The 11,032-nt window shown below is 36.6% G+C and overlaps 1 protein-coding gene across 4 annotated transcripts in view; it reads left to right on the top strand.

Annotated features, from left to right (window-relative positions):
* The window catches only part of CNOT6 (CCR4-NOT transcription complex subunit 6), a 70,203-nt gene that overhangs the window by 36,482 nt on the left and 22,689 nt on the right, over positions 1-11,032 (top strand). For 2 of the 4 annotated variants that reach the window (XM_007122205.4, XM_007122204.4), the window contains exons 3-4: positions 4,581-4,767; positions 6,733-6,818. The exons of 1 other annotated variant lie outside the window; for it this stretch is intronic. In XM_007122205.4, the coding sequence (XP_007122267.1) occupies positions 4,581-4,767; positions 6,733-6,818 (273 nt within the window). Of the gene's footprint in view, positions 1-3,766; positions 3,817-4,580; positions 4,768-6,732; positions 6,819-11,032 lie in introns of those variants that run through there. One more of the 4 variants, XM_055080114.1, reaches the window with a different exon arrangement.

Raw genomic sequence — 11,032 nt, 5'->3', positions numbered from 1 at the left:
ACTAACTTTGGGTTTTGTTTGTTCTTTCTCTAGTTGCTTTAGGTGTAAGGTTAGGTTGTTTATTTGAGATTTTTCTTGTTTCCTGAGGTTAGCTTGTATCACTATAAATTTCCCTCTTAGAACTGCTTTTGCTGTGTCCCATAGGTTTTGGATCATTGTGTTTTCATTTTCATTTGTCTCTAGGTATTTTTGATTTCCTCTTTGATTTCTTCAGTGGTGCATTGACTGTTTAATAGCATATTGTTTGTGTTTTTTGCATTTTTTTTCCTTGTAGTTGATTTCTGGTCTCAGCATTGTGGTCAGAAAAGATGCTTGATATGGTTTAAATTTTCTTAAATTTACCAAGCCTTGTTTTGTGGCCTAGCATGTGATCTGTCCTGGAGAATGTTCCATGTGCACTTGAAAAGAATGTTTATTCTGCTGCTTTTGGATGGAATGCTCTATATTTATCAATTAAGTCTATGTTGTCTAATGTGTCATTTAAGGTCTCTGTTTCCTTATTGATTTTCTCTCTGATGACTTGTCCATTGATGTAAGTGGGGTGTTAAGTCCAATACTATTATTGTGTTATTGTTGATTTCTCCTTTTATATATGTTAATATTTGCCTTATATATTTAAGTGCTTCTATGTTGGTTGCATATATATTTACATTTGTTATATCTTCTTCCTGGATTGATCCTTTGGTCATTATGTAGTGTCCTTTTTGGTCTTCTGTAACAATGTTTATTTTAAAGTCTGTTTTGTCTGATATAAGTATTGCTACTCTGGCTTTCTTTTGGTTTCCATTTGGGTAGAATTCCTTTTTTCCATTCACTCACTTTGTGTGTGTCTTTAGTTCTGAAGTGAGCGTTTTGTAGGTAGCATATATAGAGTATTGTTTTTGCATCCATTCAGCCACTCAGTGTCTTTTGGTTGGAGCATTTAGTCTGTTTACGTTTAAGGTAATTATTGATATGTATATTCTTTTTGCCATTTTGTTAATTGTTTTAGATTTAGTTTTTTAGGTCTTTTTTCCCTTTTCTTCTTTTGTTCTCGTGATTTGATGACTGTCTTTAGTGTTATGTTTGAATTCCTTTTTCTTTTTTGTGTGTATATCTATTATAGATACTTGGTTTGTGGTTACCAAGAGGTTTGTATAGCAGTGTATATGCATTCTAAATACCCTGCATTTGTACTCTCCTCCCCTTACAATTACTGTTTTTGATATCACATTTTATGTCTTATATTTTTGCTTATCTCTTAACTGCTTATTGTGGACATAGTGATTTTCCTACTTTTTGTTTCTTAGCCTCCCTACTAGGATTGTGTGTGTGATTTCCTACTTTTACTGTATGCTTGCCTTTACTGGTGAGCTTTTTCATTTTCATAACTTTCTTTCTAGTTGTGGCCTTTTATTTTTCACCTAGAGAAGTTCCCTTAACATTTGTTGTAAAGCTGGTTTGTTGTAAAGCTTAGCTTTTGCTTGTCTGTAAAGCTTTTGATTTCTCCAAATCTGAATGAGAGCCTTGCTGGGTAGAATATTCTTGTAGGTTTTTCCCTTTCATTGCTTTAAATATATTGTGCCACTCCCCTCTGGCCTGTAGAGTTTCTGCTGAAAAATCAGCTGATATGAGAATTTTTAAAAATTTGTCAAACACTCTTCCTGCATTTATTTAGATGATTTTCTTTTCTGAGAAACATTTTTTAAATTATATTTTTTGAATGTTCAACAAACCTAGCATTTTCTGGTGCAAATCTTACTTGGTCATTATCCTTTTAATATATTGTTGGATCTCTTTTGTCAGTTTACATTTATGTTCATGAGGATGTCATTTTGTAGTTTTCTTGTACTAGTTTTGTCTGGTTTTGGTGTCAGGATGATGATGACCTTATAGAATGAGTTGGAAAGTGTCCTCTTCAGTTTTCTGGATGAATTTGTGTAGAATTGATACTAATTCTTCCTTAAATGTTTGGTAGTATTCGCCAATGAACTCTTCTGGTTCTAGAATATTCTTTGTGGGAAGGTTTTTTTATCAGATACATTCATAATGTTGTGCATCCATCACTACCATCCATCTCCATAGCTCTTTTCATCTTGCAATTTGCCATCACTCTTGAAAGTTTTTTTCTGGGTTGCTAGGTCGATAGGACTTCTTTCCTTCAGTGCATTAATGTGGAAATTTTTCTGCCTCTGTGTGTGTGTGTCTGTCTGCCTCTTTTGGTGACAGCTGTAATTGGTAACAGTATAATTCACACAATTCACCCACTTAAGGTGCAAATTCAGTAGTTTTTATATATTTACAGAGTTGTGCACCCATTACCATAGTCAATTTGAGAACATTTGCACTGTCCCCAAAAGCAACCCTCAACACATTAGCAGTCATTCCCCATTTCCTCTTAACCATGGTGTTCAACTTTAGAAGTTCAATTTGAGTGTGCTATCTTGTATTACTAGTTACTATGTTTAGCCTTTCTAGCTTCTGACCATATGGAATATAATTAAAGTAACTTTTAATGTCTGTCTACTAATTTTATCATTATCTTTTCTGGACTGGTTTTAATTGACTGACTTTTCATTATGGATGATATTTTCCTGTTTCTTTGCATACCTAGTAATTTTTAATTGGGTGCCAGATATTGTGAATTTTACCTTGAGTGATGTGTGAACCTGGGTGATGTGTGAACCTAGGGGTTGTTAACCTTTACTCCTTTTGGGTGTTTTTTTCCTCTGGCTCAGGCAATTTCTCACATGCATATGGTGATCAGTACTCAGTTGACAACTTGAGGGGAACCTCAAATCTCCAGACCTTTCTGTTCATCTCTCTCCTCTCTGGTACTCTGCCTTTGTAAATTCTAGTCATCCTGGCTTCCCTGGACATTCGCTCTGTGTCCTGAACTTGCGGGAGATCAGTGTTCTTTCCCTGGAATCCCCTCCCTGTGCTGCTGTTGGCCTGTCTTGTTTGTTTTCCATCCTTCAGGGATCACTCTCCTGTGCTGATTGGTGTCTGATCTCTGATATTTGTTGATTCATGTATATTGTCTTGTTTTACAATTGTTAGGGGGGGATAGTAAATTTGGTACCTGTTATTCCATTTTGATTAGAAGTCTCTAGACTTCTTTTTCAGCCAATAGAAAATCAGTTTTCAAAGACTTATATTTTCATTACATCCATTTGTTTTATTCTCTCTCAGACTATAACCTGCACTATTAAAAATATTATGGGGAAAATTCTTAGGTGAATTTAGAAACAGTTGTCATCAAGAACTGCCAAAGTACAGATTTAATATTGCATTGAAAGAAATTATTCTGTTTCTAGTCACTACTCTTGACTCTTGAATCCTATGTCTGTTACTGTTTGATTATGTATAGTTATGACTTAATATCTGAAATGCTCTGGGCAGGTATTTTTCCTTTTAATTATACAGTACAGATTTGTCTAATTACATTATTGATGAAATTATTACTTTGGTACTCTTGGTTTTAAAAGTTTGATAAGCTGAGACTATCTCACGTACCTTTTGTTTTTAGGCAAAATTCTTGTTTTCTGGAGTATAGATATGAATAGCCTCTGAGATACTAGATTTGATTTTTTTTTTTTTGCATAAGTCCAAATCATTCATGTTGAAATATTGGACTTATCATTGCTATAAATTATTCATGCTTTTTCTTGTCATAGCTGAGGCTAATTTAAAGGATAAAGTCTTAACTATTGTATTCTTAAAAATAACAGTGGAATCTAAATATTGATATATTGCCTTAAATGGGTTTTTTTTTTTTTTAGTCTGCCAAGTGGAGAGTTTATAACTTAATCATAGCAGTGAATTGTTCTAGAATCGGTAAGGTTTCTACTATTGACCCCTTTCTCACAATTTTTTGTGTGATAAACTATTACTCAATATGGGACTTCCCTGGTGGTGCAGTGGTTAAGAATCCACCTGCAAATGCAGGGGATATGGGTTGAGCCCTGGTCCAGGAAGATCCCACATGCTGCGGAGCAACTAAGCCTGTGCACCACAACTACTGAGCCTGCACTCTAGAGCCTGCAAGCCACAACTACTGAAGCCCCCCCTCTCCACAACTACTGAAGCCTGCACGCCTAGAGCCCGTGCTCTGCAACAAAAGAAGCCACCACAATGAGAAGCCCGCACAGCACAATGAAGAGTAGCCCCCACTCGCCACAACTAGAGAAAGCCCGTGTGCAGCAACGAAGACCCAACACAGCCAAAAATAAATAAATAAATTTATTTTTTTAAAAATTGTTACTCAGTAAAATATCTAAAATGTTACTTAATCCAGGGACCAAATTGTAGAGAACGCTATATAATTCTTTTTTTTTAACATCTTTATTGGAGTATAATTGCTTTACAATGATGTGTTAGTTTCTGCTGTATAACAAAGTGAATCAGCTATACATATACATATCCCCATATCTCCTCCCTCTTGCGTCTCCCTCCCATCCTCCCTATCCCACCCCTCTAGGTGGATGCAAAGCACCAAGCTGATCTCCCTGTGCTATGCAGCTTCTTCCCACTAGCCATCTATTTTACATTTGGTATAGAACACTATATAATTGTTACCCTATTTTTTTCTTCTTTTACAGGAAAAGTAAGAAGCTTAAGCTCATCTTTGTGGTCACTAACTCACTTGACAGCTTTGTATCTAAGTGACAATTCCCTGTCCCGCATTCCTTCAGACATTGCCAAGCTTCACAATCTGGTGTATCTGGACCTGTCCTCTAATAAAATCCGGAGTTTACCGGCAGAACTCGGAAACATGGTATCACTCAGGTATACAGATTCAACTTAGAACATAGCTATATACCCCCTAAAAGAATATATTATTATATTGTTAGGAAACACCACTTTGTTGGGAAATGACATTGTCAATTTGATGGTATTTGAACACAATTAAACATGACTGTGTTCTTCAGGTAAAGTTTTCTGGGAAAATTGAATGTCAGCTAATAAGTCATTTAGATCCATTGCCTAAAATTTATTTTATTGCTGTTTTGTGTAATATGCTTTATTTTTGAAACAAAATTTTTGGACAAAGTGGGGCAAACAAATAGAAGGCACTTGTGTTATCCCCATATATGCACTCACCTGTGACAGACAGTTGAGATGCTTTTCCCCCACTAAATTCTGGGGCCCTATACCATCCTTAATATGGGATCCAGGAAGCCATTGCCAATTAATGATCCCATTTTGGCCATCCCAGGGCTTGTATGCATGATAGTAACAAAGCCAGGACTTGAAAGAAGCTAGAATTAGTGATTGAATATGGGGGCCTATAGTGTGGACTGTAGGAGGTGGATAGGATGTGGAGTCACACAGAGTTCAGGTTAGAAACCTGACTCAGTCGTTTACAAGTTGTGTGATTTTGGGCAAGCTTCTTAAAACCTTGCGGAGTGTTTCTTCATCCGTGAAGTTGCTATGATAATGACCCAACTAAGGCTGAGATTAGAGATATTTGAGATAATGACTAAGAAACTGCTAGCAACACTGCTTGGTACATATTGTATTAGTAAATGGTAATTGCTGTAACCTCTGTTTTATAAGATAGATGAGATCTACCCAGGTTGAATGTAAAGCCAATTTCCAGCTATTATGTTAATCCCAATAGAAAATCTTGCCCCATTTCATATTACCTCCCCCCCTTTTTAAAAAAATTCCACTGGCTTTTCTGCTGCCTTCTATCATTTGCTGCATAGTGAAAAGGAATAAGGACCTTGTGAGAGTTTCTTTACCTCTATTGCTTCCATTCCAGCCCTTTTTTAGGCTTAATTATTGAGTATATACCATGACTATTTTTAATCCCCTGAAGCAAATTCACTTCAAGGACCTCCTTTCCTGTGTGATATATTTTGAAATAAACAGGAACCAAGTATTCAGAGTGAGTTTTTCTTATTCAGTTTATGGCCTCACCAACCTCTGGTTTACTCAGTGGTAACCAAGCTTCATTTAAATTCCAAGAACCAAGGGCTATAGAAGTATCAGTACTTCTCATTCACATGTAAAAATTGACAAATAAAACTTATCATAGGACATTGCCAATATCTTAATATTGGGTCTTTCTTTTTTTCCTACTGAAGATTCCTTTCGCAGTTCTATTTTCTATACAAAACAAATCACTAAAATAATCAGTAGTTATTAATATAGCTGCCATTATTTCTAAAGTGAAACTTTAGTAATATTAATCATAAACGTATTGTGCAGCTACCATAAACTTTTGATTTGGTACTATATGATCATTTAAATTTTCTTTTAACAATTCACATGTTAGGCTGTTTTTATCATTTCCACTTTCTTAAACATGTGTATTAGACCTCCGTGTATGCTAGACCAGTTCTGCTCTCAGGGTGGTATCTGGACTGTGCCATTTTCAAACTGTGTCACCAGCCTGCAGTGAGATACACAGCAAGTGTCTTTTGAATTCAATACCCTTAAAAAAATTGGGGCTTATATTTTGTTGGTCTTTTTTTTTTTCTCATCACATTTTTATAGTAATTAATTTTTTTCCTGTGTTTTACAAATGTATTGGTCTGTGGCAGTTTGGGGTTTTTTGTTGTCTTTTTGTTTGTTTTTTTAACCACATATGATTTAAGAAGCACTCTGCTAGACATTGGCGTAGAATACTAAATTTTGTATTCTTAGGAACTTATATCTTATATTCCTAGAAATTATATTGTTGATTTTAGCTGTTAGTTAAAGGTTAATATATCTTCTGACTTCCTGGAATTTTTACATCAACAGGGAACTCCATTTAAATAACAACCTGTTACGAGTTCTACCTTTTGAGCTGGGAAAACTGTTTCAGTTGCAGACTTTAGGCCTGAAAGGTATGACTTCCCATATTTGTGCTTCTTGTGGTTTGTATGTATGTCTTTGAGTCTAAAGAAGCCATAAAAGGGAATCCTTTTGCCAGGGATTTGCAGGTTCACTCTTCCCCAGAGTTCATTTTGTTAGATATAGTCCAATGGTTTTCTTTCTTTTTTCACCTGTAGATTGTCTGCTAGTCTTATTATTATTTTTTGCTCCTAGCCCAGCCTTGCTTTTCTAGCCTTTCTTTTAGTCACCTCTATGTTTTGGTGATACATTCCTGACGTCAGACTTTATTTCATCATGCTGTAAAACAGCTTTTTTGTTTGTTTGTTTTATGTTCAAATCTCAAAAAATGGAGATTCTCACAAAATGTAGAAAGCAAGTAGAAAATTTTGATCTGTTTGGATCCTCTAATAAAGACCAGTATTTAAGCATTTCTTTTAAAATCAAAAATAAAATTGATTTATAAGGACTTTACTAGTATTTTAGAACTCGGGGACATAATTAACCTAGTAAGAACTATTGGGAAATATTTTTTTAAACCAGCAAGGTTAAAAGTCCCATTTTAATAATATGTCAAAACCTATAAATTTTTTTATCACATTGTGGTTCTTCACCAGTCTTGTAGATGTATCCAGCTTACTCTATAATTGATTCCTTAAAATAGATCACAGGGGGACTTCCCTGGCAGTCCAGTGGTTATGACTCTGCCCTTCGCTGCAGGGGACATGGGTTTGATCCCTGATGGGGGAACTAGGATCCCACATGCTATGTGGTGTGGCCCCCCCCAAAAAAATCACATGATAAAGTCTTCAAGAAGTGTACTTTTATTTCTTAAAAATACAGTTATAAAGTGAGGTTTTATTTCTGTAAATCCATTTCATATTATAAAAGTAATGGTATTGTTCACAAAAACAAATGGAAAAATGCAAATAATACATTTACAAATATATGTAAAACCATGTTCAACAAACATCAGCTTTATAAATCATTCTTTGGAAAGTTTTTGTCTGTATGGGCTACACTGGCTGAGGCCTCTTGAAGTGGAAGTCAGGGAAATGTGAGCTGCAAATGCCTTTTCTGTTGTATCTCCCTATGATAAGTCTAATTTATTCTTATTTTCCTGTTTTTAAATTTGAAAAACAAAAATGTAAAATGCAGCAAAGTGTAATTCATATGCAGACTACCAGAATTAAAAATTAATATTTTGTCACTTTTGTGTCTGTTTTTTAATGCAAAAGAAATAGAACATTACAGAACATTAAGGCCCTCTTTGTTCCTCTTCTAGTCTCTTTCTCATCCCAGAGGCAGCTACTGCTGTATGTCCTTCTGGTTCAAGGTTTTGTAATCTTACAGTATATATTTTACAAACCTTAATCTGTATTCATTTCTCTAAGGATTTACAAACTTTATTTGAAGTTAGGGTCATTGCTCACAAATTTTCTCACTGATTTAAATAAACGCTGGGGCCAGGTAGGGAAGTCTTTATGGCACATTTGTTTTTGATTAGTCCTTGGTCTTCCACTTCAGAAAGATCCTTTACTGTTCAACATTTATGCCTTTATGTTTCTTTCTTGGAAGTATAGTTTCACTGAGATAATTTGTTTTTCTCAGCTATTCTGTTGGACATTGTTACAGTCTGTCTGCAATAGCAGTCTTTTCACTTGATTTCACCTTTTTAAGGCAAATCCTATGTTATTTTCCTGAGCTTTGCAACTTACACTTTAATGCTGTGCTGGCTACTTCTTAAAACAGTTACATTTTCCTTGCTGTCTGAAAACTTCTTTCATGATTTCTCGTGGCACCTGTTAATTATTTGGAAGAGAAAATGTATCACTTAGTTCAGAAATCATGTCTATTTGCTATATTATCCATTCGTACAGAGCCAAAGTATTTCTGCCTCATGAATCAGTTCATATCATTTTCTTTAAAGTTGATTGCATAGGGCTAGCATGCGTCACTTTTTTTTTTTTTTTTTACATTTTTCCATGTTCTTCAAAATTGTTCTACTGTGAAAGATAGGACTAGAACCTTAGATAGTGTATTCATTTTTTAAAATTTGAGATAAGAGATTTACGTGAACCTGTAAGAAATAATGCAGGGAACAATCCATGTGCCTTTTACCAATTTCCCCCCAGTGATAACATCTTTCAAAACTATAGTACATAGACTTCCCTGGTGGCACAGTGGTTAAGAATCCGCCTGCCAATGCAGGACACACAGGTTCAAGCCCTGGTCCGGGAAGATCCCACGTGCTGAGGAGCGATTAAACCCGTGCGCCACAACTACTGAGGCTGCGCTCTAGAGCCTGCGAGCCACAACTACTGAACCCACGCACCTAGAGCCTGTGCTCCGCAAGAAGAGAAGCCACTGCAATAAGAAGCCTGCACACCACAACAAAGAGTAGCCCCCACTCGCTGCAACTAGAGAAAGCCCACGCGCAGTAACGAAGACCCAGTGCAGCCAGAAAACACAAAACAAAAACAAAACAAAACAAAAACTGTAGTACAGCATCACACCCAGGATATTGACATTGATACAATCAAGGTACAGAACAGTTCCATCACCAAAGGATCCCTCATGTTGCCCTTTGATAGCCACACTTGCTTTCCTCTTGCCCCAGTTCACTCCTTAACTTCTGACAACCACTGATATGTTATCTATTTCTATAATTTTGTTATTTCAAAAATAATATATAAATAGAATCATGCTGTGTGTAATCTTTTGAGATTGGGTTCCCCTCCCCCCACCCAAGGTTAATTCTTTGGAGATTCACCCAGGTTGTTGGGTGTTTGCTCCTTTCTATTGATGAGTAGTATTCCTTGGTATGGATGTATCACAGGTTGTTTAACCGTTGACCTATTTAAGGACATCTGGGTGGTTTCCAGTATTTTGCTGTTACAGATGAAGCTGCTGTTAACATTCTGTGTGCAGGTTATTGTGTGAATGTAAGTCTTCATTTCTCTAAGATAAATGCCCAGGAGTGCAGTTGCTGGGTCATAGGTTAGTTTCATGGTCAGTTTTGTTTTTTGTTTCTTTTTTTGTTTTTTTTTTTTTTTGGTAGGCGGGCCTCTCACTGTTGTGGCCTCTCCCGTTGCGGAGCACAGGCTCCGGACACGCAGGCTCAGCGGCCATGGCTCACGGGCCCAGCCGCTCCGTGGCACGTGGGATCTTACCGGACTGGGGCACGAACCCATGTCCCCTGCATCGGCAGGCGGACTCTCAACCACCAGGGAAGCCCCATGGTCAGTTTTTTAAAGAAACTGCCAGGTTATTTTCCAGAGTGCTGTACTATTTTACATTTTCACCAGTAATAAATGAGTGACAGTTTCTTTGCATCCTTATCAGTGTTTGGTATTGTCACTGTTTGTGTTTTTTTTTAACATCTTTATTGGAGTATAATTGCTTTACAATGGTGTGTTAGTTTCTACTGTATAACAAAGTGAATCAGTTATACATATACATATATCCCCATATCTCCTCCCTCTTGCGCCTCCCTCCCATACTCCCTATCCCACCCCTCTAGGTGGACACAAAGCATGGAGCTGATCTCCTTATACTATGTGGCTGCTTCCCACTAGCTATCTGTTTTACATTTGGTAGTGTATATATGTCCATGCCACTCTCTCCCAGCTTACCCTTCCCCCTCCTGGTGTACTCAAGTCCATTTTCTACATCTGTGTCTTTATTCCTGTCCTGCCCCTATGTTCTTCAGAACCATTTTTTCTTTTTTTAGATTCCATATATATGTGTTAGCATATGGCATTTATTTTTCTCTTTCTGACTTACTTTACTCTGTGTGACGGTCTCTAGGTCCATCCACCTCACTACAAATAACTCAATTTTGTTTCTTTTTATGGCTGAGTAATATTCCATTGTATATCTGTGCAACATTTTTATCCATTCATCTGTTGATGGACACTTAGGTTGCTTCCATGTCCTGGCTATTGTAAATAGAGCTGCAATGAACATTGTAGTACTTGACTCTTTGAACTATGGTTTTCTCAGGGTATATGCCCGGTAGTGGGATTGCTGGGTTGTATGGTAGTTCTATTTTTAGTTTTTTAAGGAACCTCCGTACTGTTCTCCATAGTGGCTATATCAGTTTACATTCCCACCAGCAGTGCAAGAGGGTTGCCTTTTCTCCACACCCTCTCCAGCATTTATTGTTTGTAGACTTTTTGATGATGGCCATTCTGACTGGTGTGAGATGATACCTCACTGTAGTTTT

This window comes from Physeter macrocephalus, chromosome 2 (assembly GCF_002837175.3).
Source record: "Physeter macrocephalus isolate SW-GA chromosome 2, ASM283717v5, whole genome shotgun sequence".
Lineage (NCBI taxonomy): Eukaryota > Metazoa > Chordata > Mammalia > Artiodactyla > Physeteridae > Physeter > Physeter macrocephalus.
Note: the sequence above shows the minus strand (reverse complement) of the source record. Positions and strands in the feature narration are given on the sequence as shown.